This window comes from Grammomys surdaster, unplaced genomic scaffold (assembly GCF_004785775.1).
Source record: "Grammomys surdaster isolate TR1022 unplaced genomic scaffold, NIH_TR_1.0 125928, whole genome shotgun sequence".
Lineage (NCBI taxonomy): Eukaryota > Metazoa > Chordata > Mammalia > Rodentia > Muridae > Grammomys > Grammomys surdaster.
The window spans coordinates 1,465,680-1,490,155 of NW_021620751.1; the positions used below are offsets into that span (position 1 = coordinate 1,465,680).

At 37.8% G+C, this 24,476-nt stretch overlaps 1 protein-coding gene and 1 pseudogene across 1 annotated transcript in view; one reads left to right on the forward strand and one right to left on the reverse strand.

Annotated features, from left to right (window-relative positions):
• The window catches only part of Mob1b (MOB kinase activator 1B), a 38,082-nt gene extending 14,402 nt beyond the window's left edge, over positions 1 to 23,680 (forward strand). Inside the window, exons 2-6 of the mRNA XM_028752610.1 lie at positions 8,688 to 8,854; positions 10,435 to 10,528; positions 14,769 to 14,902; positions 18,245 to 18,408; positions 21,108 to 23,680. Coding sequence (XP_028608443.1) covers positions 8,688 to 8,854; positions 10,435 to 10,528; positions 14,769 to 14,902; positions 18,245 to 18,408; positions 21,108 to 21,185 — 637 coding nt within the window. The 3' untranslated portion in view covers positions 21,186 to 23,680. The remainder of the gene's footprint in view (positions 1 to 8,687; positions 8,855 to 10,434; positions 10,529 to 14,768; positions 14,903 to 18,244; positions 18,409 to 21,107) is intronic.
• On the reverse strand, positions 4,760 to 5,167 carry LOC114608611 (annotated as a pseudogene).
• Positions 23,681 to 24,476: the final 796 nt, after the last annotated feature.

The following is a 24,476-nucleotide window of genomic DNA, read 5'->3' on the forward strand; positions in this document are numbered from 1 at the left end:
GAAATTTAAACTGTGTTAGAGTGAATCCAATACTGTAGTTTTGTGCAGTGTACTAATGTTTTTCCCTCTCCTCCCTTCCTCTCCTTCTCCCTCCTCTCTGTTCTCCCCTTTCTTGCTTAAATTTTACTTTATTATTCTTGGGACAGGGTTTCTCTCTGTAGCCTTGACTCCCATGGAGCTCACTATGTAGATCAGACTGGCTTTGAACTCACAGAGATCTACCTCAGCCTCCTGAGTGCTGGGATTAAAGGTATGTGCCACCATGCCCAGCCTCTATTGTTTTGAGGCAGTCTCGTGGATCCCAGGCTCACTTTAAACTTGTTACAAAACAAGAGGATGACCTTCTGCCTCTCCTCCCAGTTCTAGGATTACAAGCCATAGGGGTACCTTTCTATTCTTCCAGCTTTCTAACCTGTGGCAACTATATTCTGTCTATGAATTTACCTATTTGGACACATAAGTGGAGTCATTTAATGTGCAATACCAAATGCTTTGTGTCTTGTGTATGAGTTCTTTTCAGTTTGTACAGTGTTTTTGAAATTTATCATTTGTAACATATATTTATTTATGTATATATGTAACATATATTTCTGTATAGATCAGGCTAGCTTCAAACTCAGAGACCCTCCTGCTTCTTTCTGGTGCTGGGATTACAAGGGTACATGCAGCTCGCATGTCTTGTTGATTTGAAGAACCTCTTGTACATCTTGGTCTCTCATCTTCTACCATACTGTATGTAGCTGGTAAATGTCTGTTAGCCTGTAGCTTCTGTTTTCTTTTTCTTTTTTTTTTTTTTTAAATTTTTATTTATTTATTATATGTAAGTACACTGTAGCTGTCTTCAGACATCCGACAAGAGGGTATCAGATATCATTACAGATGGTTGTGAGCCACCATGTGGTTGCTGGGATTTGAACTCATGACCTCTGGAAGAGCAGTCAGTGCTCTTAACCACTGAGCCATCTCACCAGCCCGCTTCTGTTTTCTTAATACTGTCTTACACATAACAATTTTCATAATTAAACCTGTTAGTTTTCTTTTGTGATAGTTTTGCATCTAGAACTTCACCACTCAGTAGATTCAAGATTGCAGATATTTTTTTCTCCTATTTTTTCCTAGAAGTCTTATGGAGTTGTGTTGTATATTAAATCTGTGACCCAACTCAAATTACTTTTTGTATAAGGTGTTAAGTTTGTTTAGAGTTACATTTTTGCACATAGATTCTCTTGTTTTAACACTATTTCCTGAAAAGACCATTCTTCTTCATAGAATTTAGTTTCATCATTGTCAAAGAGTGTGTCAGCCTTGAGCCTTTATTATTATTATTATTAATTATTATTTTTGCTTTTTCAAGTCAGAGTTTCTCTGTGTAGCTGTCCTGGAACTCACTCTGTAGACCAGGCTGGCCTCAAACTCAGAAATCCGCCTGCCTCTGCCTCCCAAGTGCTGGGATTAATGGCGTGCGCCACCACTGCCTGGGGCCTTGTGTCTTTAAAAGTTGCTTTATTTTGATATCATCCCACAATTCATAAATCATTTATTTCAAACATAATTTGGTATATTGGTATTTTCTCAAGGATGGGCAATCATAAACATTATCAATCTTATTAAAAAGTTCATTTCTCCCTCTTCCACCTCTGACTACTGACAGTATTCATTGATTTGACTGCATGTTAAAGTACCATTCAATCCTTCTGTACTTCTAATATAGCCAAGCTAGAAGACAGTTTGATCATTTGTTACAAAGCTAGACATAATGTTTGTATTCAATTTAAATCACTCTTTTTAAAAAATTTAATTGCCCTTTTCATGAAGGTGATATCCTTGTTATTCCATATAATAAATATAATATAATATAAAATATAATAATTATAATATGACTATATTTAATGCACATATACATATTGGGGTGCACTTGGTGTGGAAACCAGAGGTTGACTTAGGGTGTCTTCCTCAGTCATGGGGCTCAGTTTCTTTAGTTACTACATTGTTGAGTTTAATTCTTTTATGGTATTGGTTTTCTTGGAGTATTTGGTGATTTAGTGGTTGTCTTAGCTAGAGTTTTATTGCTGTGAAGTGATACCATGACCAGTGCCACTTTTATGAAGGCAAACATTTCATTGGGGCTGGCTTACAGTTTGAGAGGGTTAGTCCATTATCATCATGGTGGGAAGGTTGGCAGCATGCAGGCAGACATGGTGCTGGAGGAGCCAAGAATTCTAGATTATGATCCTAAGGCATCAGGAGAAGACTGTCTTTTTCATTGGGCAGAGTCTGAGCATTGGAGTCCTCAAAGCCCACCTACACAGTGACACACTTCTTCCCACAAGGCCACACCTAATAGTGCTACTCCCTATGGCCAAGCATTCAAACACAATTCTTTTGACAGCCAAACCTATTCAAACCAACACAGGTCTTGTCTCTTTATCTTTGATAATTTTGATGGTTTGTTTTCTTTTTAGTGCATACAATCTTTTATAGGAGCTTTTCTGTGGCAGTAGTAGGAGACTGAACAGATGCCTCTCCCCCTCCCTCCCTCCCTCCCTCCCTCCCTCCCGCCCTCCCTCCCTTTTTCTCTGTACCCGTAGATACTCCAGTGCATCATTGCTAGAGTACCCTTACCTGATGGCCGGGTAGTAATCTCCCAAACTCTGCTGAGTTGTAGCCTGATGCTCTGTTCCTGTTGTTGCTTTCCTTCTTCTCAGTTAAAGGCCAGCAGAGGAGTTCAGTTGCATAGAGTGTTTGTTTCCTATGTAATCTACTGAAAAGTCCCACAGTTCTTCTCTCCTATAGTTCACATTTTTAATTTGGAACACAGTAGGAATCATTCTTCATAGTGACCTCTGTAAGACTCAAGACTCTGTTACAGTAGAGCCTGTGTGTGTGCGCATGCTGTCGGTAGCTGCGCGCGCGCGCACACACACACACACACACACACACACACACACACACGCATGCATGTAGAAACTCGACGTTGGGAATGGTAATCACATATTATTCTCTGAGGCGAGTTGTTACTGAATGTGGAGCTCATTGATAGGAACTCTGGGGATTCTCTTGTCTCTTAAGCCGAACATTTTCCCCCTACCTTTTTTTTTTAATTTTTATTTTTTTTAATTTTTAATTTTTTTTTAAATATGGGAACTAGAGATTGAACACAGGTCCTCAAATTTGCATAGCAGACACTTTACAAATTGTTTTGTCTTTCTGGCCCTGAGCTTCTCAATTTTTTCATTCTCATCCTCAATTTCTGGTCTGCTGAGAGTGTTCTTTCTTGTTTTTCAGCCATGTTAATTTCTTAAATTTTCCTAACAGTAACAGTAACAGCAATATTACTTATCAATAACAACACTTTTAGGCAAAATATAAGCTATGTAGATATGTATGTACGCTTTGCTATCCTTTTTAAGTCAAGATGATGTTTTGTACAAAAAGACAGTTATTTTATGTGTGCCTGAGATTGTGAATGTGCACATGTCTACGCAGGACACATGTGGTTAGAAAAGACGTTGAATCCCCATGGAACTAGAGTTACAGATGGTTGTTAGCAGCAGTGTGGGTGCCCAGACTTGAACTTGGGCCCTCTTCAAGAACAGTAAGTATTCTAAACTGCTGAATGATCTCTTCAGCCTAGGATGATCTTTTTGATGTTGCCTTTATCTTTGAGCTTTCTTCCTAGAGCACATTCTGTTTTGACAGTTTTAGACACTTAGGAGCTTTTCTAGAAGCATGAGTTTGTTTGCAAATTTTAAGGAGAAATAAAACTTTTCAGTCTTCCCTCACTATTAAGGATTATCACTTTTGGCCCAGCCTTTTCTTTTCTTTCCTAGCAGAGTGTGGTGTTGAGTTACTTCTATGTTAGATATGTGAGGAAAGGAGGCATACTTAGGTTGGGAGAAGATTGGCTTTTTTGTTTATTTTATTTTTTTCCAGATAGGGTTTTTCTGTAACCCTGTCTGTCTTAGAGAACTCACTCTGTAGATCAGGCTGGTCTTGAACCCAGAAATCCTCTTGCCTCTGCCTCCTGAGTGCTAGGACTGAAGGTGTGTATTACTACACTGAAGATCCTGCTCTTAAAATATATACCTTCTATACTTTTTATTGTAAATTAACCTTGTATTATTGCTTGAATGGCTCTACTAAAGTGTAATATTAAAAGGAAATTGCTAGAAATAATTGTGCAGAAAGTGAAGATAAGCATTGAGTAGTGTGAGGATTGGGTAAGAGAACTCAACTCTAGTGTTGAAAAGTGAACACAGGCTCTGGTAATGTCAGACACAGGCTCTGCTATTCCCCAAAATGGGCTTTAGAAATTTCAATCTGGGCCCTTTTCCTAGCTTTCATGATTTTGGGCAAATTACGTAAACATTTTAAGACTCAAATTTACATCATAAAGTATGAAATTAACACTGTATGAGAGTTGTAAAGACTGAACTAGTATCTTCACCATTACTATTCTGTTTATGAGTTCCCAGCCTTTTGAAGCTCAGCAGAGCCGGGCGGTGGTGGCTCACGCCTGTAATCCCAGCACTTGGGAGGCAGAGGCAGGCGGATTTCTGAGTTTGAGGCTAGCCTGGTCTACAGAGTGAGTTCCAGGACAGCCAGGGCTACACAGAGAAACCCTGTCTTGAAAAACCAAACCAAACCAAAAAAAAAAAAAAAAAAAAAAAAAAAAGCTCAGTAGAACTATTCACCAAGTTATTTTTGGAGGTTTTTTTTTTTTCACAGTCCACGAAGGCTTTTTATTTATGCTTTACATTTAAAAAAAGAATCCCAGGATTTTCCCTCTGGTGTGTTTTCGTCTTGCCTCTTCATGGTCCATGATGCCAGCAGAGGTTGTCAGCACAATGAAACCAGACTGGCGTGATGGGAGCAGACTGTTGTTCTGCCGTTTTTCTAGGTCTTTGAGTTGAACATCAAATCTAAGGCTTATAACGCCACACTTGTTCAACCTGCCTGTGAGGTCCACAGCGATCTTCCCAGCTCTGTGATCATCAGTGATCCCGAATTCACCGATGTAACCATGGTTCATCATCACAGTTAAGAACCGAACGATGACTTTAGAACACGGCCTGATGAGGACTTGGCGTTTGCCTCGCTTTTTGGCTTTGTTGATGCTCTGGAGAGCATCTGCCAGAACATTCATTTGCACCATGGTGACGGCGAGGGAAGATGGCAGAAAGTGTTTTTTTTTTTTTAATTTTAATAAATCTCTGGTGTTAGACTTAGAGCTGCAGGAGGAGGTACTTGTAGGAATGCCCATTTTGTCCTTAGAACAGAGCAAAGAAAACTACTAGTAGAGTACTTCCCTGGATGTTCAGGAGTAAGGCAGACCGTGTTACTGCTACTGTACAGCTAAGGCAGCAAAGACAGTAATGCTAAGAAATGTCAAGATAGTAGACTGTTACTGAGTTCTGTGTTTTTCATTTAAAAGTGTGGTCAGAGTAGATCACCTTGAAAAAATGAGACAATTGATATAAGTCAATGATGGTTAATTGGCTTCTGATTTTCAATAAACTGGCTCATTCTTCAGTGTCACAATATACAGTCGTCTTCTTATTCCCTGCAGTTGTTCCTGGTTTGATTTCCCTGTATCTTCCCCTTAACTCTCCTGTCTTCAGCCTTAAGATTCCCCAGTTCAATTTAGAAAATACAGCTTTGTTAATTGTTGAGCAGCAAATGTTAAAATGAAAGGTTATGATAGCAAAAATGGAAACAACATAGGTGTCCCTTTGAGATCTAATACATTCTTTATGATCTTAAGAGAAAGAAAATGGTGTTGAAACTTAAAAAAGACAGATCACGAGGTGTAAGAGTACATCTCTCAGATGAAATTTTTTAGACAAACTGCACTGCTTTGCTCTACAAGTTGATTCAAGAAAAGCAATCCTGAATATTCTGGATGTTTATTTATTTGGAAAATAATAGCCTCAGGGAAGTTCTGTGAACTACTAATACATTACCCCTTACTAGTACTTGTTAAGGGTCTAAATACCCTCCTGTAGGTATGGTGCTGTGTTGGGAACTAAAAAGAGGGATTTTCAGTCAGAGACCTAGCTATTCTCATAGGGTGTTAGATTTTTGAAGAGTATAACTTGTTTGTGGGAAAAAAACACTATAAAATTCAAAATTTACCTGTGTTCTGTGGCACAGCTGTCCTAAGAATGTTTCACATACATGTTGAATGCTTTTGCAGCATTGCTTGCAGAAGCAAATGGGAAAGACCCTAAGTTAGATAGCTGATGAAGTTGTTTATAGTCTGTCCATTGAAGCTTCAGAAGGAATCCCTTTCTTTAACACATAGGACCTGCCTGGACTTTAGAAGTTTGAATTACATGAAAATTGGAAATAGAGAAGAGAATGTTAGCTGGGCAATGGCACATATCTTTAATCTTTGTCAGGAGGCATAGGCAGGTAGATTTCTGAGTTCAAGGCCAGCATGAACTACCAGTGAGTCCCAGGAGAGCTAGGACTACAAAGAGAAATCCTGTCTCGAAAAACAACAACAACAACAAAAAACCCCACAAAAGCAGAGAGAGAGAGAGAGAGACTGACTTACAGATACATACACACACACACACACACACACACACACACACACACAAACAATAGGGAGAATAGCTTTTGTAAAATGTAGTGGTGAAGTATATTATTCACAATAAATTTTGATGGAAAGGTCCAGGGATGTAGCTCGGTGGTCTAGCACTTGCCTCAGCTTTGTTGGAATCCCTAAGAAAAACAGTGATGAGAGGCAAAAGGGAAGAAATGATGTAAGCATTGAAATTTAGAGCTGCTTGGATTTGGAGAGATTATTATTTTTTTCTTTTTTTTGTCTTGTCTTGTCTTTCAAGACAGGGCTTCCCTATGTGTAGCACTGGCTGTCCTGGAACTCACTCTGTAGACCAGAGACCAGCCTGGCCTTGAACTCACAGAGATCCATCTGCCTCTGCCTCCCAAGTGCTGGGATAAAGGTGTGTAACACCATTGTCCAGTTAGAGAATTGAGTGTTTTATATATTCAACTGAAGAAAAGTGTGAACGCTTCAGTGTGTTCTACAGCTTGACCTTACCCAGCATTTGACCTTTGGAGTTACTCTGAGAGTATTGGGAGGTCACTGAGTAGCTCTCAGAGGAGTTTATGTCTACTTATTAGTGTTTTAAAAGAGATCCCTTAGCTGTTGAGTAAAGACATAGGAGGAGGAAGATGTGCTCAGAGTTGAGAAATACCAATTTAATTTTAATTACATACTCAAGAAGAAACAACATTTGAATGAGAGTGTCAGTAGAGTACTACTACCACTTGAGTTGGTATTTGGGCTGTGGTAGAATTTTAGCTTACTTCAGGATCATTGGTAATGTGCAGGTAGGATCAAGAGCACAGCCGTACCTCGGGGGAAGAGGGAAGGGATGTGGAGTTTAAACTTCAGAGAAGGGGTTGAAGATTGAAAAGCCATGGGACATGTAATGTTTCACCGCTGTGTGTTCTTGTAAAGCTTCTATTTTCATCTTCATATCTTCAAGTGGCTGAATGTTTTTATTTGTTTGCTTTTGAGATGAGGTTTCTCTCTGCAGTCTTGACTATTCTGCAACTCAATGTGTAGACCAGCCTAACCTTGAACTCTCAGAAATCTGCCTGCTTGTGCTTCCTGAGAGCTAAGTGTGTACCACTACACTCTGCTCTTAATCTTTTAAAACTGTTTCTAAACCTATTCTTAGTTGGATCAACACACACATATGCACACGCATGCACATGCACGCTTGGTGATCCTTTGTATCCACAAATGATTGGGTCCAGGATCCTGCAAAGATAAAGTCTGTGTGTAAGTGTGTTTTATAGAATGTTAGGATTGTTGCATATACCATGTTTACTCTCTTAGGACTTTTAAGCTCATATCTCGTCTACTCACACAGTCTAAGTGCTATTGCATTCTGTTTAGAGAGTGACAGCAAAACACTGTATATTTTGAAAAGATGTATTTCCCCAAGTATTTTTAGTTTTTGAGTCTACAAATGTGGACTCATGGAGGACTGACTGTCTTACATATATGTTACATACACTACATGTATATGCATACATTCTGAAATTTGAGCACATCAGTGATACTAACTACATGTTTACCCAGAATTCCTTCTGCATTAAGATTGATTGCAAATGCTTCCCATAATTGGGTAGAAAAACATTGAGCTTCTTTTCCCCTTGCTCTTAGATTTTTGTATTTTATTGATATAAAAGTGTACCTTCATCCTATAAGAGAATACACTTCTGTGTATTAAAATGAGAAACAGGGTAGAATAAAAGGTAAAATTACTATTATTTATTATGGAAGTGCTTTTTTTTGTTTCATAGATTACAGTCTGGTTTTTTTTCATCGATTAGAGTTCCAGAGTGGTTGGTTTATTGTGGGGAGCTGGATTAGTTACAGCTGAAAGTTGTTTTTCTCCTCCTGAGTTCAATTAGAGAATGTAGAGGCAGTTCATATGTGTTTTAGGTGTAGATAGCGTAGTCATTATACGAACCACATTACTGCTAGGGTTAATGTAGCTTGTATAGTTTAGGTTTGGGGGCTGAAAGTGTAATTCCTGTTATTTAGATATTTAGAATGACTTATTCAGTAATAAAGTGTAGATTCTATTGATAGTACATATTTAAATAATCAAGTATTTCCTTCCCCTCTTTTTTATTCACAGTGGTAGTCGCTCTTCTAAAACTTTTAAACCAAAGAAGAACATACCAGAGGGGTCTCACCAGTATGAACTCTTAAAACATGCAGAAGCCACACTGGGCAGTGGCAACCTGCGGATGGCTGTCATGCTTCCCGAGGGAGAGGATCTGAATGAGTGGGTTGCAGTTAACAGTAAGTTGCCCTTCTGTTTCTCAGCAGACTCTGAATTGGGGCAGTGACCTTCTTAGGTGAATGTTGGAGTGCTGTCTATTCTAGGATCTATTTAGCTTGATATCACAATATAGTGCTGTCACAATAGCCTGATATTACAATATAGTGATGACACAATCCAGCCTTAGTCTTTATATGACTAAATTTCTGAATATGAAATTTTATGAAATGTCAATAGAACTGTACTGTCACTATTTTTAAATTATGTTATAATAATGTGATTATAGTTTTGGACTAAGACACTTTTGTTATTAGAAATGAAATGTTTTGTCTTTTCATTTTATTGGTGAGAGAGCCATCCTAACTGTAAGGTGATGTTTGTGACATCTCAAAGATAATGAGGGTAAATTTCTAGTGCATCTGTACATTATTACAGGGTCTAACCGTGTAGCCCTGGCTGCTTTAGAATCACTATGTTGATTATGATGGTTTTCAATTAGAGATATTCATCTGCCTCCCAGTTGCTGGAATTAAATGGATGTGCTAACATGCACCACCCTGCCTTGCCTTTCCTGTGCCCTCCTGTCCCTTGCTGTCCCCTTCTGTATCTTCCTGTTTGCTGCTCCTTTCTCTTCTTCTTTTTGTACCTTTTGTACCTTTTTTGTGCTTTTGTACCTTTGAGAGCTTATTTATTAATTTATTTAGTTATTTAATTGTTTATACTTACTTGTGTGTATGTACACACATGTATATGTTGATATGCATGGGTACACATGCCACAGCAAATATCTGGAGGTCAGAGTACAGTTTTCTCCCTCTACCATGTGCGTCCTGGAGATCAAATTGAGGTTGTCAGGCTTGGTGGAATGCACTGTTGCCCACTGAGGTATTGCATGCATATTTGCCATATTTGGCCAGCATGTATATACTGATTAAGAAATATTAAGAATGGCTGTGTAGAACTCTGTATATTGTAGAATACAAAACATTGTCTTAAGTATAGAAGGAGATAATTACTTTCTGGCTCAGTTGCTGGACCTGAGTGTCTGTTGTCTAGAATAGCACAGTCCTCTTCTGGTCTCCACACTGTACATACAGACATTTACAATGTGTTTGCTGTTCTTGGCTTTCTATATTTTGAAGTAAGTTTTTAGCTGGAGGGTGGGGTAGCTTTGGAATGGCAACCCATTATCATTTAAATTTGTGGCTTCATTATTACCAACGTTTTTTTCCGTAGAATTTTATGATTATCTTGAAACTTGTGAGGGGGCATTTTAAATTGTTACATTTCCTGTGTGTGTTATTTTTTTCTTACTTACATAGTTCTTTGTATTTTATATATATTTATATATATATATATATATATATATATATATATATATATCACACACATATATATTATTTATTTTTTTATCTGAGTTGCCATTACTTTTTGTCTTCTTGCTCTCTAATACAAGCTCCTAATCAATTGAGTCTTTGGTGTGAGCTTTCCCGATCACACCTACATTTGTAGGAAAAATACCTGGGATTCTGCTTAAATAGAGCCAAAATTATTTTTTTTTACTATTTAAATTTACTTATGATGGACATTTGCTTTGCAGCTGTGGATTTTTTCAATCAAATCAATATGCTTTATGGAACCATCACAGACTTCTGTACAGAGGAGAGCTGTCCGGTGATGTCAGCTGGACCAAAGTAAGACACGGCTCATGACCAGTTTCTCTTACCACTGTTCCTGGGCTCTTAGCTGAGAAGAGGCATCTAGCCATGCACTCTCTAGGTTCTGGCAGTTGCCTTGGTGGCTTCCCTGTCACCGATCGGCTTGTTAGCTCCGGGCCTGCCGACCGTCCGGCTGCTTTCCGACTTTCCTCTCTAGCTGTCTGAACTAGCTTTCTGGAAACTCTAGCTGCCTGAACTAGCTTTCTGGAAACTCCTTGCCAGTCACTCAGTTCCTTCTGCCTCATTTATCCTTGGACATTTTCCTTCTCTTTTTATCTTATGTTAATATTTTAAAATGTCTTACCTTTGTTACAGGTCCATGCTATACATTTCTTTCCCTTTGGAGCTGCTTAGAATTCTTCAGTATAAATGTATTCTTTAAAAAGGTTGTTGTCAGTTGGTGTGTGGGTGTGTGTAGGCATGTGCATGCTGAGTGCAGGTGCCCACAGTGCTGGAGACATCTGAGCTCCTGCAGCTGCTTGAGGTTGGAGCTCATCTTAGGTCCTCTGAAAGAGCTGGAACACTCCAGTCAGCTGAGGGGTTTCTCCAGACCTAGTGCTTTCACTTTGTATGATGATTACACTGTGTGTGTGTGTACACGTGTGCTCTGGATCAGATCTGGGACTTAAGGTGTGCCACTCATTTCTTTACTCTTTTAAGTCTGTCTTGGTGCAAAGATAGCACTTACCACCTCCTTAGCAATCAGTAAATATTGGTTGGGCTAATGCCCTTTTGAAGTTGGCTTTTTACCATTGCTACTAATAAGGGCTACTGCTATTTATTTAGTGATATGTAAATATATATTTTACTTTATATTCTAACATTCACCAGAAAAATACCGACCCATATATCTTCGTGAACATAAGAAGTTTAGTCAGCTGATCAAAGAACTTGCAGCAGAGATATGGGAGTTCAGGAAAGGCATGTTACTCTCTTAGAAGGAGGTAAATCACACGCCAGCTGTTGTCACTAGAAAGCAGAGAGCTGTGTTTGGTCTGCCCTGCTTTCTTGCCCACAGAGAGGAGTTTTCCCACACCCCACTGCCCTGCATCCTTTAGAGCTCTTCTGTTAGAATTGTGTCTGGTGAGTTTCTCCTCGCAAGGAACTCTTTATTTTGGAGAACTGTCCTTTATGGAACTTACATTGTTACTTTTTGAGACAGTGTTTGTAGCCTGATCAGTCCTGGAACTCCCTGTGTAGACCAGGTCGGCCTGGGACTCACAGAGATTTGCCTGCCTCTGCCTCCCGAGTGCTGGGATTAAAGATGTGTACTCCTGACTCTCTGGAGATCTTTAATCAAATTGTTCTTCCTTATCAGATTTGATTCAAATTAATTAGATATCACTTTGGCTAAATATTATGTTTCAGACACATGATAATGTCTTAGTTTTATCAAATTTCTGTAACTTGTTATTTTAAAATTTCTTAGTGTAAAAAGGTGTTGGAGAAATGAAATTCCCTTCTATAACTTAATTCCTATTGGTATTCTTGGTATTCATATGTTTTAAGTTTCATGTGAAAATGGATGGTTTTAATTTTACAATTACATGGTTAATTTGCATGGAGGAACAGAATAGTTCTGCCTTCTTGAAAAAAGCAGATTCTTCTGTAGCACATTGCCTGCCCACTTGCTCCCCTCTCTTTTTCCTTTAAAAAAAACAACCAAAAACAACCCACAATTGTTTGAAGACTACTTCTTTTCTATGTGGCCCATGTCGGCGTTAGACTAGAACGCTCCTGAGTATGCCTCCTGGGTTAGGATTATGCTGTGCCCACCATGCTCAGCTCTTTGTTGAGAGCTTTTCATTCTATCATGGTTGGGAAGGCATGATAGATGGATTGGCACCGAGTAGTGAGACCTTAAGAGTGAGGCCTACTGAAGGATGGGTCAGAAGGAGAAGCAGCTCCACTGTCACCCTCAAGGCCAGTCCCCAGCAGTATACCAGCACCATTTGTAAAGATTATACTCTCAAGCCCACACTTGAGCCTGTGCTGTGGCTCAAACTCAAACTCTAACATGGTCTTAATTATAAACATAGCAAAAGAAAAAAATAGGAATAGTAGATTTAAGTGCTAGAGGTGTAAGCAACATATAATTGTTTCAGTTTTCAAAAAGTCTTAGGATACTGAATATTGAGATGATTTTTTAAAGCTTCAGGACATTGAATATGAATCTTAGATTTACTGTGTTTGCTTTTGGTTGTTATATGTGGACGTGAATGAACACCTGAAAATCAATAACAAGTTAACATGACTGTGAAGAAAGAAAAACTTAGAAGTTTTTAATGTAGAGAGAAAATATAGATGCCCTTTGTTTCCTTTTTACAAGTTTATTTTTAAATGAGCGTTGGTGCTTTGCCTTCATGTATGTCTGTGAGGGTGTTGGATCCCCTGTATATTAGTCAGGAGTCATAGACAGTTGTGAGCTGCCATGTATATGCTGACAATTGAACCTGAGTCCTCTGGAAGAACAGCCAGTGCTTTTAATTACTGAGCCATCTCTTCAGCCTCCCTTCTTGTTTCTTAAAAATTCATTTATTTATTCATTATGTGTATATGTGTGCACCATGTACATACAAGAGCCTTCAGAGGCCAGAAGAGGATAACAGATCCCATAGAGCTGAAGTTACAGGTAGCTTCAAATTACCATTCGGATACTAGAAACTGAACACAGATCCTCTGTAAGAGCAGTAAGCATACTGAACTGTTGAGTCATCTCTCTGGCCCTAAGCTCATGTTTCTTAAATGAACAATGATAATAGTTGGGTCTTACTCTCAATAATTGTTAAGTCTTTGCTCTCAAGAGTATCAAAGATGAAGAAATAGGCTTAAATTGCACCAAGTATTTAAATTTTATAACAGGAGGAAATTCTTGACTGTGAAAGTGACTGACCACAGTAGGTACCAGTAGGTGCTTGGGAGCATCTCCCTTTTGAAACTTGGTACTGGATTTGATGGTCACTCCTTGTGACCATTAAAGGTTAGAAAAGAGTTGATTGAAAAAGTGAAGCATCAGAAGAAGTGTTGGAAACTAAAAATCTAAATAACAGTTCAGTTGATAGATTTCTATATTTTGGAGTTTCAACTATGAACTTAGTATATTGTACAATTTACAAGAAGAGTTTTATTATCATAAAGTTAGGGTGCCTGTGTGCCTGTGTGTGTGTGTGTGTGTGGGGAGGGGATGAGACATGTTGGCAGACAGAATGAGAGGATGAGAATTGTTTAAGAAAATTGATTTGAGGGTTTTTGAGGGTTTTGCCTGAATACAGATCAAATAATTTGGTTTATATTTGTTATATGTGGAAGTGAATGAACACCTGAAAATCAGTAACAAGTTAGCAAACATGACTGTGAAGATTTACAGGTGGATCTTTCAAGGATAAATTGTTCACCTTAGATGGGCAGTTCATATATATTTTTACTTCTGCGTTTATGAGCATCTCTTCTACTAACCTTGTTCTTCAGAGTAGGGGAAGCGTACTTCATTTTAGCGTTCCTTGTTCTTGACCTTGCGTTTCTCATGTGATGGTTACATATTAAATGTTTTGTAAATCAAAGGGTAATGTTAATATCGAAAACATGAACATTTTTGAATTGCCAGTTTCTTTTAAGGGTATATTAAGGGCTCCTTAGCCAAACGTACTAAACTATTGCACCATTCTTATTTATATTAGTTTTACTTTGAATTTTCTGTCATTCTTTATAGTTGACCCTAAATTTAAAGTCCCCAAGTAAAATGAATTGTGCTGTATTTTATGTAAGGAAGAAAAGCTTAAAGTTCAAAGACAGGCATCATAGGACAGAAGTAAGTTCTCCCACTTCAGCAATATATTATTATTCTATCCTGTATTAGAAAATTCAGGAGCTGCTCGTGGTGGTGGCAGCCTGTGGTTTATCACACCAGAGTTTGGGAGGCAGAGACAGGTGAATCTCGAGTTTCAAGCCAGTCTGGTATACATAGTGAGATAGGGAAAGAAAAGAGAAAGAAAGGAAAAGATAGAAAACCAGACAGGTGAGGAAAACATCTAAGTAGAAGATGAGTTTGATACAAACTTTTTAGGTTGGATTGGGTAAATGCAAACCAGGCTACTGTTGATTGGAAATTTGTACTTACCTGGAAGAACAGATTGTTTAAAACATGTTAGTGTATACATTCATAATACACGTATGCATATATTTATACCTCTCTTCTGATGTAATTTTTCTGTTGCAGATATGAGTATCACTGGGCAGATGGAACAAACATAAAAAAGCCCATTAAGTGTTCTGCACCAAAGTATATTGATTACCTGATGACTTGGGTTCAAGACCAGCTGGATGATGAGACATTATTTCCATCAAAAATTGGTAAAAATATTTTACGTAATGAGATAAATCATGATGTATTTAATTTTATGTTTCTGCAATTGTCCTCTTCCTTCCTGTCCTGCTCATTTGAGGGTTTCCTGGGACCACATTGATGAGGTGATTTCTAAAGAACAGTCATAGGAACTTGCTAGCCCACTTAGGACACAAGCAAGCTGTCTGTGTAAATTGATTATCTTTTCACCCATGCACCTAGTGTTTTAACTGAAAGGCTAGACAATACAAAATAAATGATCTCCTTCTTGACTTAATTATTATTTGCTAACATTTTTGTGATATTTCAGATTAAAATATTACTGACATTAATTCTAATAAAAGGTGATCTTTTGAGTGTGTGTTGGTTGGGTGTGTTTGAGTTCTTGCCCCATCCTCTTGACATATTTTTCTGTGTAGCCCTGGTTGTTCTGGAAACCACTCAATAGGCCAGGTTGACAGACTCAGAGATCTGACTGCCTCTGCCTTATGAGTGTTGAGATTAAAGGCGTGCACCACCATAACCAGTTCCTTTCTTTTTTTAAAAAAGAATTTATTTTTTTAAAAAAGAATTATAGTAGTTTTCCTTTTTAGTAGAAAGTTTCAGATGGAAGCTTACTGCTGTTCTGGGAGCCATAGCAGGTTACCACATCAATCAAAATATTTCTAACTTTATGCATTTCAAGAGTATTCTTGGATCCTTTTTTTACACTAGATTTATTAAGGATACCTTTTTATAATTTTAAGTGAAGAACAGGTGAGTTTATGATATGGGAAGGTAATAACGTGGCCTATCTTTCAGAAAAAAGATAGTGAATAATAAGACAGCTAGCGATACCTGCCATATTCATGTTTCTTTTCCCAAGCTTTATGGCTTGTATCTAATTTTTTTTTTTTTAATTTTTTATTTATTTATTTATTATATGTAAATACACTGTAGCTGTCTTCAGACACCCCACAAGGGGGCATCAGATATCATTACAGATGGTTGTGAGCCACCATGTGGTTGCTGGGATTTGAACTCATGACCTCTGGAAGAGCAGTCAATGCTCTTAACCACTGAGCCATCTCGCCAGCCCCATCTAATTTTATACTAATGATAAAGAAGTGATTTTTAAGGCTTATAAAAGAATCATTATTCTTAATGATTTTGTATTGTTCTTTTGTTTTGAGGTAGGGTCTTCCTCTGTAGCTCAGGCTGGCATCAAGACAGTGGCAATCCTGGCTATGCCTCCTGTGTGTGACTGCAGGAATGAGCCATCATGTGTCACATAGATTTTGAAATCAAGATATGTGAGGAAAGAAACAGCCTTGAGGGTTTGGCTTGACATAGATAACAGTGACTTGTTTGCTGTGTTTGCTTTTAAAGATCTAAATTGCTGCCATTAGACAATTCATATGTTGTTTTACCTTTTAAAACTACTTACAAGTATGTTTTCTGAAAAAAAAAATGACTTGTAGAATATTGTTAAACAACTTTTGACTAACATTGTATGATTTCAATAGAGCACTTACCTCTGAAATCGTAGGTCTTCTTGGATCTTCGGTCCTGTTTGTGGTTTTCAGATTTTCCTAGAAATGTCCTTTCTAGCTAAAGACAAGATCACTGCAAATGGTTTTCATGGAGCACTCTGTCTTGTTAATCTCTGTAGTCTAGAATATGTGGACTTCAGTCCTTTTTTGCTTTATTATGACTTGGATATTTTAGAATATGCTTTTGTTCTGGTGTATTTATTTCTTGTGATTTTTAGTTGTGTTAAATGGACAATAGTATTATGACACTGAGTAATACCAGTGTTTGGTTGTCTTGCAGAGTTCAACATTTAGAATATAGGATTTGGTATTCCTTTCTTTTTAAGAATTTACTTATGACTATTGTGTGTGCATGTGTGTGCATGTGTGTGCATGTGTGTGCATGTGGACGTCTGAGTTCAGCTTTGTGGAACCTGATCTGTTCGTCACCTTTACATGCTTTCTGGGATTAAACACAGTTTAGTGGGCTCACCCAACAGGTGTTTTTACTTGCTAAATCATTGAAATGGGCTCAGATGTTTATTAAAATTTAAAAAATTGTATATATCTGTTATATAGCATGATAATAAATTAATATGCATCTTGTTACAGTTAACCCATTTTGTTCTGTTAGGGAAGTAGCTATAATTACCCAAATAATAAAAAAAAAATCAATACAGTAAATTATTAATTTAGACCTGATTATCCTATACCTTATCTGAAGATGTCTTAGGTATATCCTGACCTACACTATCTCATACCTATCCCCTTACCAAGTAACCATGGTTTTAGTCTCTATAGAGTTCATCTTCTTTTTCACCCAAAATGCAAGTAAGATCAAAGAATAGTTGTAACAGCCCATTCTGCCCCACATTTGGGGGCCACTTTGCCCAGCCAAGCTGCTGCTCCAGTCTGCAGGTCAGGGTCTAGCAAGAGAGAGTGGGAAGGAAGGGCAAGAGACGTGAAGAATGGAGATAAGACAGAGTCTGATCAGGTCTCGTTCACTGAAAGGAAATCCTGGGTATATATAAGCACAAGCAGGGGAACGCAGCTGAAGACACTTTACCACGTGCGCCTTGCAGCTGGGGGCACTAAACAACAAAACAAGATATGTGAGAAAAACAAGATGTTTATCAGAGTGTGCTCAGCTGTTGTAGGCTGTTGAAAACAAGTCTCTTGTCAGGGTATATGGCTCGCGATGGCTGCAAGGATGATAGCTGCTTTCTGCTCAGAGTCGGCTCCCAACAAATAGTCTTTTTGAGTGTGGTGTGCACTTAGGATAATATCCTCCCAAGGACAAATTTCATTTTATTTTTGTTCTTTTCAGACAGAATCTTGCTATGTAATTCCATGCTGGTCTTGAACTCACTATCATCCTGCCTCAGTCTCCCAGGTGCTGAGATTAGGATATAAGTCACCATTCCTGGGTCAAAATCTCCTTAAGGCTCAGTGTGTGTATGTCTGTGTGTGTCTGATATATGAAAAGCACTTTAAACGTAACTGAAATGGTTAATAAATTATTTATGTTAGCACACATTTGTGTAGAGCTCAGTGTTAACAGATCTAGTAACCTGGGTGTGAGTTTTAGCTTTGCTGCTTCTTAGGTGTTTATTTGTAAAGTGACAGTATGTTAGAAGTACAGTATACCATAAAGAAGAGTTGTTCATATCTAAGAGGCACTCTGGAGTTTCATTATGTGCCAAGAACTTCGCAAATATTTTATGTGCATGTTGAATAGGGATTTGTACCTAGTTCATCTTTCAGCCCTGTTGCTACTTGATGACAAGTCAGTGCTGCTTTGTGCTCTTATTAATAGAGGTGTGGTTATCTCTTCACTAGGTGTTCCATTCCCGAAGAATTTCATGTCAGTGGCAAAAACAATACTCAAACGACTCTTCAGAGTTTATGCTCACATTTATCACCAACATTTTGACCCTGTGATCCAGCTTCAGGAGGAAGCACATCTCAATACATCTTTCAAGCACTTTATTTTTTTTGTTCAGGTAGGTTGACTCATGAGGATTTTGTTGCTTCATGTTTTTCTTTAGAATTCTTTGATGAATAAATGAATATACACTGTCAGGACAGATCTCGCTATTTCTAATCCGCATCCTGTTTTGCACTTTCCATTATGGGCCTTTTGCTTCTAAGCTTCATTAGTCTCCAGTTCGTGTTAGGCAAGTCTAAAGTGCTTCTAAGATGCCTTGTGTTGCTCGGACTGCTTCAATTTCCAGGCCATAAGGGGCTAAATGAGAAACGTGAGCATGAGTCAGATAAGATGGTCCTTGCCTATAATCTTGACACTTGGGAGGCTGAAGCATAAGGATTATGACTTCAGGGCTAGACCGCTATTAAGTTTCAGGCTATCCTGGGCCAGAAGATCCTGTCTCAACAAATATAAAACAGATAGACAACAACCAAAACCAACAGAAGCAAGTAACAAACAAAAACCAATCAAAGTAGAAGAAACAAAAAAAAGCAATCTGAATCTGAACCCGACTGGTTGGACAGACATGTTGTGGACTTGGTTGCAAGTGTTTTAGTATTCCTTTTAAACCTCTATTTAAAGAAAAAATCTTGTATCTTTACTATGGGACTCTTTTCTGGATGTATGCTTTGAATATCACATCCTTTCCCCCCATTTCTTTTTAAAGCCATATTCTAAGTGATTTTGAAGCTAATAACTATCTGTCATGAGTAAGGAAAGAAAGGGTCGCAGTGTGGTCTAGTGGTCCCTTAGAATTTGAGCCGACTTGCTGGTTGACTTTGTCTTTGTTCAATCCTCAGAGAGCTGGCCTGAGAAATAGAGACTAAGAAGCCAGGATTAGTGGCCCTACATACAATTCTCAGTTCTCCAGAGGCAGAGCAGGAGACTCAGGAGTTGAAGGCCAGCCTGGGTTACCCCCTCAGTACCTTGTCTCAAACAAACAAGGAAAGAAATAACTATATATTAGTATATTTTTATTTAATTCTCTAATTAGAGAAATAATAAGAAAAGATGAAAGAGTTGGAAATAGATGAGCCAACTAGTTTTTGTTTGCTGTTTCTATAGAGATTAAAACAAGTTTTACTTTGTGTTTTTGTGTGTGAGCATAAGTCTATTAATGTTGTTGTTACTTTCCACTGAAGAAACATGTTCACTTTCATTAATATATACTCCTTACACTAAAGGTACACTTCTTTTAAATTATCCATAAAAATCACATTTCTTGGGCAGTTATGTGATAGTCTCCTCTGCAGATCTATAGCAACAAAACTCATTTCATTCTAAGATTTGCATTGATATTTTAGTTAGCAGAAAATGATTGCCAAAGTTTAGGTTTTGTTGGGTCAGGAGAAAATATTCTTCCTTTAAAAGTGTTAGTTTTACTTTACTCTTAGCTGTAAAGAATACATTTTGCTATGTGCTAGCAAATATTGGTGGTCAATTTAGAGAATTTTGCCATCGCAATGTACTAGCAATACCCCTTTGATTAAGAAGACCATTGTTTGGACCTTTGGATTTAGAGAATCTTGCTCTGGTCCCATACAGTCTTGCTCTACAGGGCCAACAACATACTTGCCCAGGTCCCTTTTTGTATCTTATGTGCTTAGAATATATGTGATCTTAGAATTCCTTACCCACATGCTCTCAGATAAACATAATTGATGTTTATTCTTTGGAAACTAGGTCACGTCTCTGCTAGGTATAACCTCAGACATACGTAGTATCCAGATGATACCTGCTTGTTATAGGAATGTGCACATCTCTCATACATACCAGTAACTTGTCTTTACTCATTTGAGTGAGGCCCCTTTGTACGTAGATGGAGCTTAGGGTTGGAAAAGCCAAAGGTTAACTGAGGGCCAGGAACTCAGAGCTGGCTATCCTCATGTGATCTACTTTCTAGTGTAGAATTCTGAGTTTTTTGAATTCTAAATTTGAGTCTGTTTTTCTGCTTAGTCTGGATACTTGTCAAGACAGAAAGACATGCTTTATTTAACAGTGTTACTTTAATGTGCAATATAAAAACTGTAGTCATGTGGTATATATTCCCATATATTCTTGGCCCAGACTCCACCGATATGAGAGATAGGCTTGTAGTATTAAAGCTATTGCTTCTCAAGAGTTCTGATTGTAGTGTTTGGCATATGATGGGTGCTACTCATGGATTACACTGGGAGTTGAGAAAGGTCCACCTTACAGAATATTGGAAGTTTATGTGACCCTTATTTAGTCATTTCTTAAAATTGTAGTTCAAGAGAAATCATTTAAAAGTTGTTTTAAAAGATATAGTGCCTTGGTTATTGGCACAGTTGGAAGCATGCTGACCTAAGTTTTCCATGGTAAAATCTTTTTCTTTGCAGTGATATCAGATCTGTATCTGATTGACATATTTCAGTGCTGCCCAGTGTATTTTTTCATTGGGAGCAATAGCTCCCACTTATTGATTGGCAGTGTGAGCCAATTATACAGTATTCCAGGTATTACATGAAGTGGTTAACAGCATTTACCACGTTTAATATCCAAAGTAATTTCATGAGGTTGGAGGGATTTATTTTTAATATTATAGATATTTAATGTTATAGAGATGTAAAAATAGACTATCAAGGGAGCTTAAGTGATTTAAAAAGTGATTACTTACTTCAGAAGCTAGTACCCAACAATGTTCATGGTAATTTGCTTTGGCATTAGATACAAATAATTTTTTGCTGTTTTTAGGAGTTCAACCTTATTGACAGACGAGAGCTGGCGCCACTGCAAGAGCTGATTGAAAAACTCACCTCAAAGGACAGATAAAAGGATACAAAGCTGTGCAGACTCTTCTTCATACAGAGCTGTGTATAGTGTAGTTGGCTTTGTTATATTTCATTTTTATCTAGATTGCTTCTGTTTTAGGTTTTGGGGCTTGTGTGGGTTTGGGTTCCCTTTTCGCTTCTGAATATATAAAATCTTATTCTGTTGCTAGAGGAAGCTGAGAACCATTCTCTACATTTGAAAAGGGCAAATTTTGTCTTAGTGGTATACAGTGTTTTTTTTCTATTTTATTTTTATTAATAACTTGGTTTTGGTTACATGAGGAATTTTTATGATATTTTATGCTGGAAACAAATGCAAACTGACTGAAGTGCTGATGGACTGGGTACTGTGTTGTGTAAACTGTGGCCCACTTTGAAGTCCCTAAAAAAGACTTAGGTGTTTTTAAGTGCCTTGATAGGCTCACTTCTGAGGTGCAAAGCACAGATAGAGGACTGAACAGAGCTTGCAATGATATTAGAATTGCTATCTAGGGCACTTACTTGTGCATGTTATAAAGAAATCTGTTAGAAAAGCCATAGTTTACTCACATTGATGATCTCCAGCTTTTACTATGTTGAAAAAGACATCATTTGTAAAGCTGTGCATGTAGAACATAAATATAAAACAACAAGTTATTTCTTAATTATTTTTTACATCATTTGTAAAGGTGTGCATGTAGAACATAAATGTAAAACAACAAAATTCTTAATTATTTTTGATATTGATTAATATATTCTGTTCAACAGCCGTTTAAAGTTCTACAAGCAGGTCTTTTCCCATCTCTTAATATCTGTGATATTGAAATGTGAGGATGTTGAAATGTAGTAGATGCTGCATTTCAGCTTCTTTCTACATGTAAGTGCACTGTAAGTGTAAAACTTCAGGTTATATATAGAATCGCCATTTTCAGAAAGGATGCTGAACTGTGAGGTTTCGTAGCAATTGCCAAATGAGCCGCAAGTGCAGGATCCCTTTGTACTTCAAAGAGGAAAGGAAAATGAGACCTGTCATGGCAGGCATTGGTTTGGGAAAATAGAGAGAGGATTAGTGTGGGAGTCAAATTCTAGAAAGTCCTGTTTTAAAACCCTGGGATAAAATGGTGCCTATTACTTACAGTCTGGGAGACTTCCTTTCAGAGATCAGCTTCCATGAGAAGTGAAACATAAGTAATTAGTTGTAGGTACAGACATTAAACATGGAATTTAACAACTATTTGGGGAAATGAATCACTTTTTAGCATTTCCATTCAGTGAATGGATCTGGTATTTGCCTGTCATTTTAAATGATACACTACCTTGATTATTGGTGCAGTTTGAAGCATCCTGACTCCTTATTTTTCCACTGTGAGAAATCTTTTTTCTTTGTAGTGATATCAAGTAATGAAAATGTTAGCTGAGTAGTTAATAACTTTTAAATATTAGTTGAGATGACATCCTGTTAAATTATTACCATCGATTATAGCTTTAGGAATTTGGGTTTTAGAATAATACTGAGATTCTCTCCCCTTCAGTTTTGTTCCTGAGAAATATTCTTTTCAGACTTGGAGTTTTAATTTTGTCAGTTTGGATAAATCCACTTCCCCCAATTTTCTCTCTCTTTCTAGTTAGAGACACGTACTTCCAAATTTGTAAACCTAGAAATCCTTGCTGTGAATTTGTATACAAACACTTAGAGGAAAAGAGTCTAAAATGAAATGAACAAGTGGACAGTGATACAATTGGATGCCCTTGCAATAATGATCACTAGGGACTGCCTTTTTCTCCACTTGATTTCTATAATGGCAATTACTTACCAAGTACCAATAACAAAAGGAACAAAAGAGCTTGGAAAAGGTAGATAATACTTGGCATTTATTAGTAATGCTTATTTATGAACTGACAGGTAGCTGATTTCTTTAAAATATTTTTTTTTTTTAGTATCTAAATAGATAATATCAACCATTATGGGTTGGTTCAGAATTCTGATGTTTGATTCCTCTCTATACAGGAAATGAAGCACATAATTACTCATTCAAATAGTCTTCCGAAGTATATGACTTTTTACCACCCCTGTAACAGGGGTGTTCCATAGCAGCAGCATGTAGAGAGAGGAGTGAGAGGTTGCTTCTGGTCCTTTAAGCCTTACATACAGTAGACTGTTAGAATGGAAACCAGTCCTAGAAACCAGTGATTGACAGTAGGATGTACCACTCTGTGTGGATAGCAGTTTATGTGGACTGTGCCAGAATCTCAGATGCCATGCTTTCAAGTCAGCACTCAAGCTTTGGGAAATAAGGAGATGTGTGTGTCTATACAGTGAGAAAGAGTAGATGTTCTCTTGGGGAAAGGCCTGGCAGTTGTACATGATGGTGGGTGGCTATAACTAAAGAAACACTAGGATACAAGAGAAAGTCAGTCTAATAAATATTTGCTTTGAGAGTAAAATGTCCCCCCTCCCCTTTTTTGGTTTTTCGAGACAAGGTCTCTGTGTAGCTCTGGCTGTCCTGAAACTCACTCTGTAGACCTAGCTGCTATTGAACTCACAGAGATCTGCCTGCCTCTACCTCCCAAGTGCTGGGATTAACAGGCATGCACCACTACCGTCCAGCAAAATGACATTTTATTAAGTAAGGATCAAAGCCTGATTTTGCAGGAGAGCTTGCTTATAAATGTTCAGTTCTTCTCAGAACTGTTAATTTATAAATAAATAATTATCCTCTTTTATTTCTTTCCTTAGTTTTTGAGACTGGGTCTCACTATGTAGTCCTGGCTTATAGAGTAGATCTCAAACTGGAAGAGATCTGCTTGCCTCTGTACCCCAAATGCTGGGATTAAAGGTATGCACCACAGTACCTGGCTACCCCATTTTTTATACAGTTACAACAGTGCAAGCTGGTTTTCCTTATTCTTTCATAAGCTCATCCCATACAATTGAATGTGGTAACTTATCATTACAGTTGTTATTCACATTGCTTTGGTTAAATGTGGACATGATGAAGCAAGATTTAGGAATTATTTAGTTGTCAGAGTAGTGGTGGTGAAGAGAAACTGACTGAGTGAAATGTTTGTCCTTAGCAGTCATTGCATTACAGCTGGTCTTGTTCATGTGCTGCCCTGGTTTTTCCATGTCCCATAGAAGCCATGCTATTAGACTGCCCCAGACAGAAAACACATGTGTAATGGTGACTATGGAGCTCTATCTACCTTAAAATGAAAGACTTTTAGATTGTTGCCTCTTTTTAACTCTGTTTTGCTAGTCCTTGTAAACTCTAAATGGTCAGCATAAACTTAGCAGAATATATTTTAACATGTA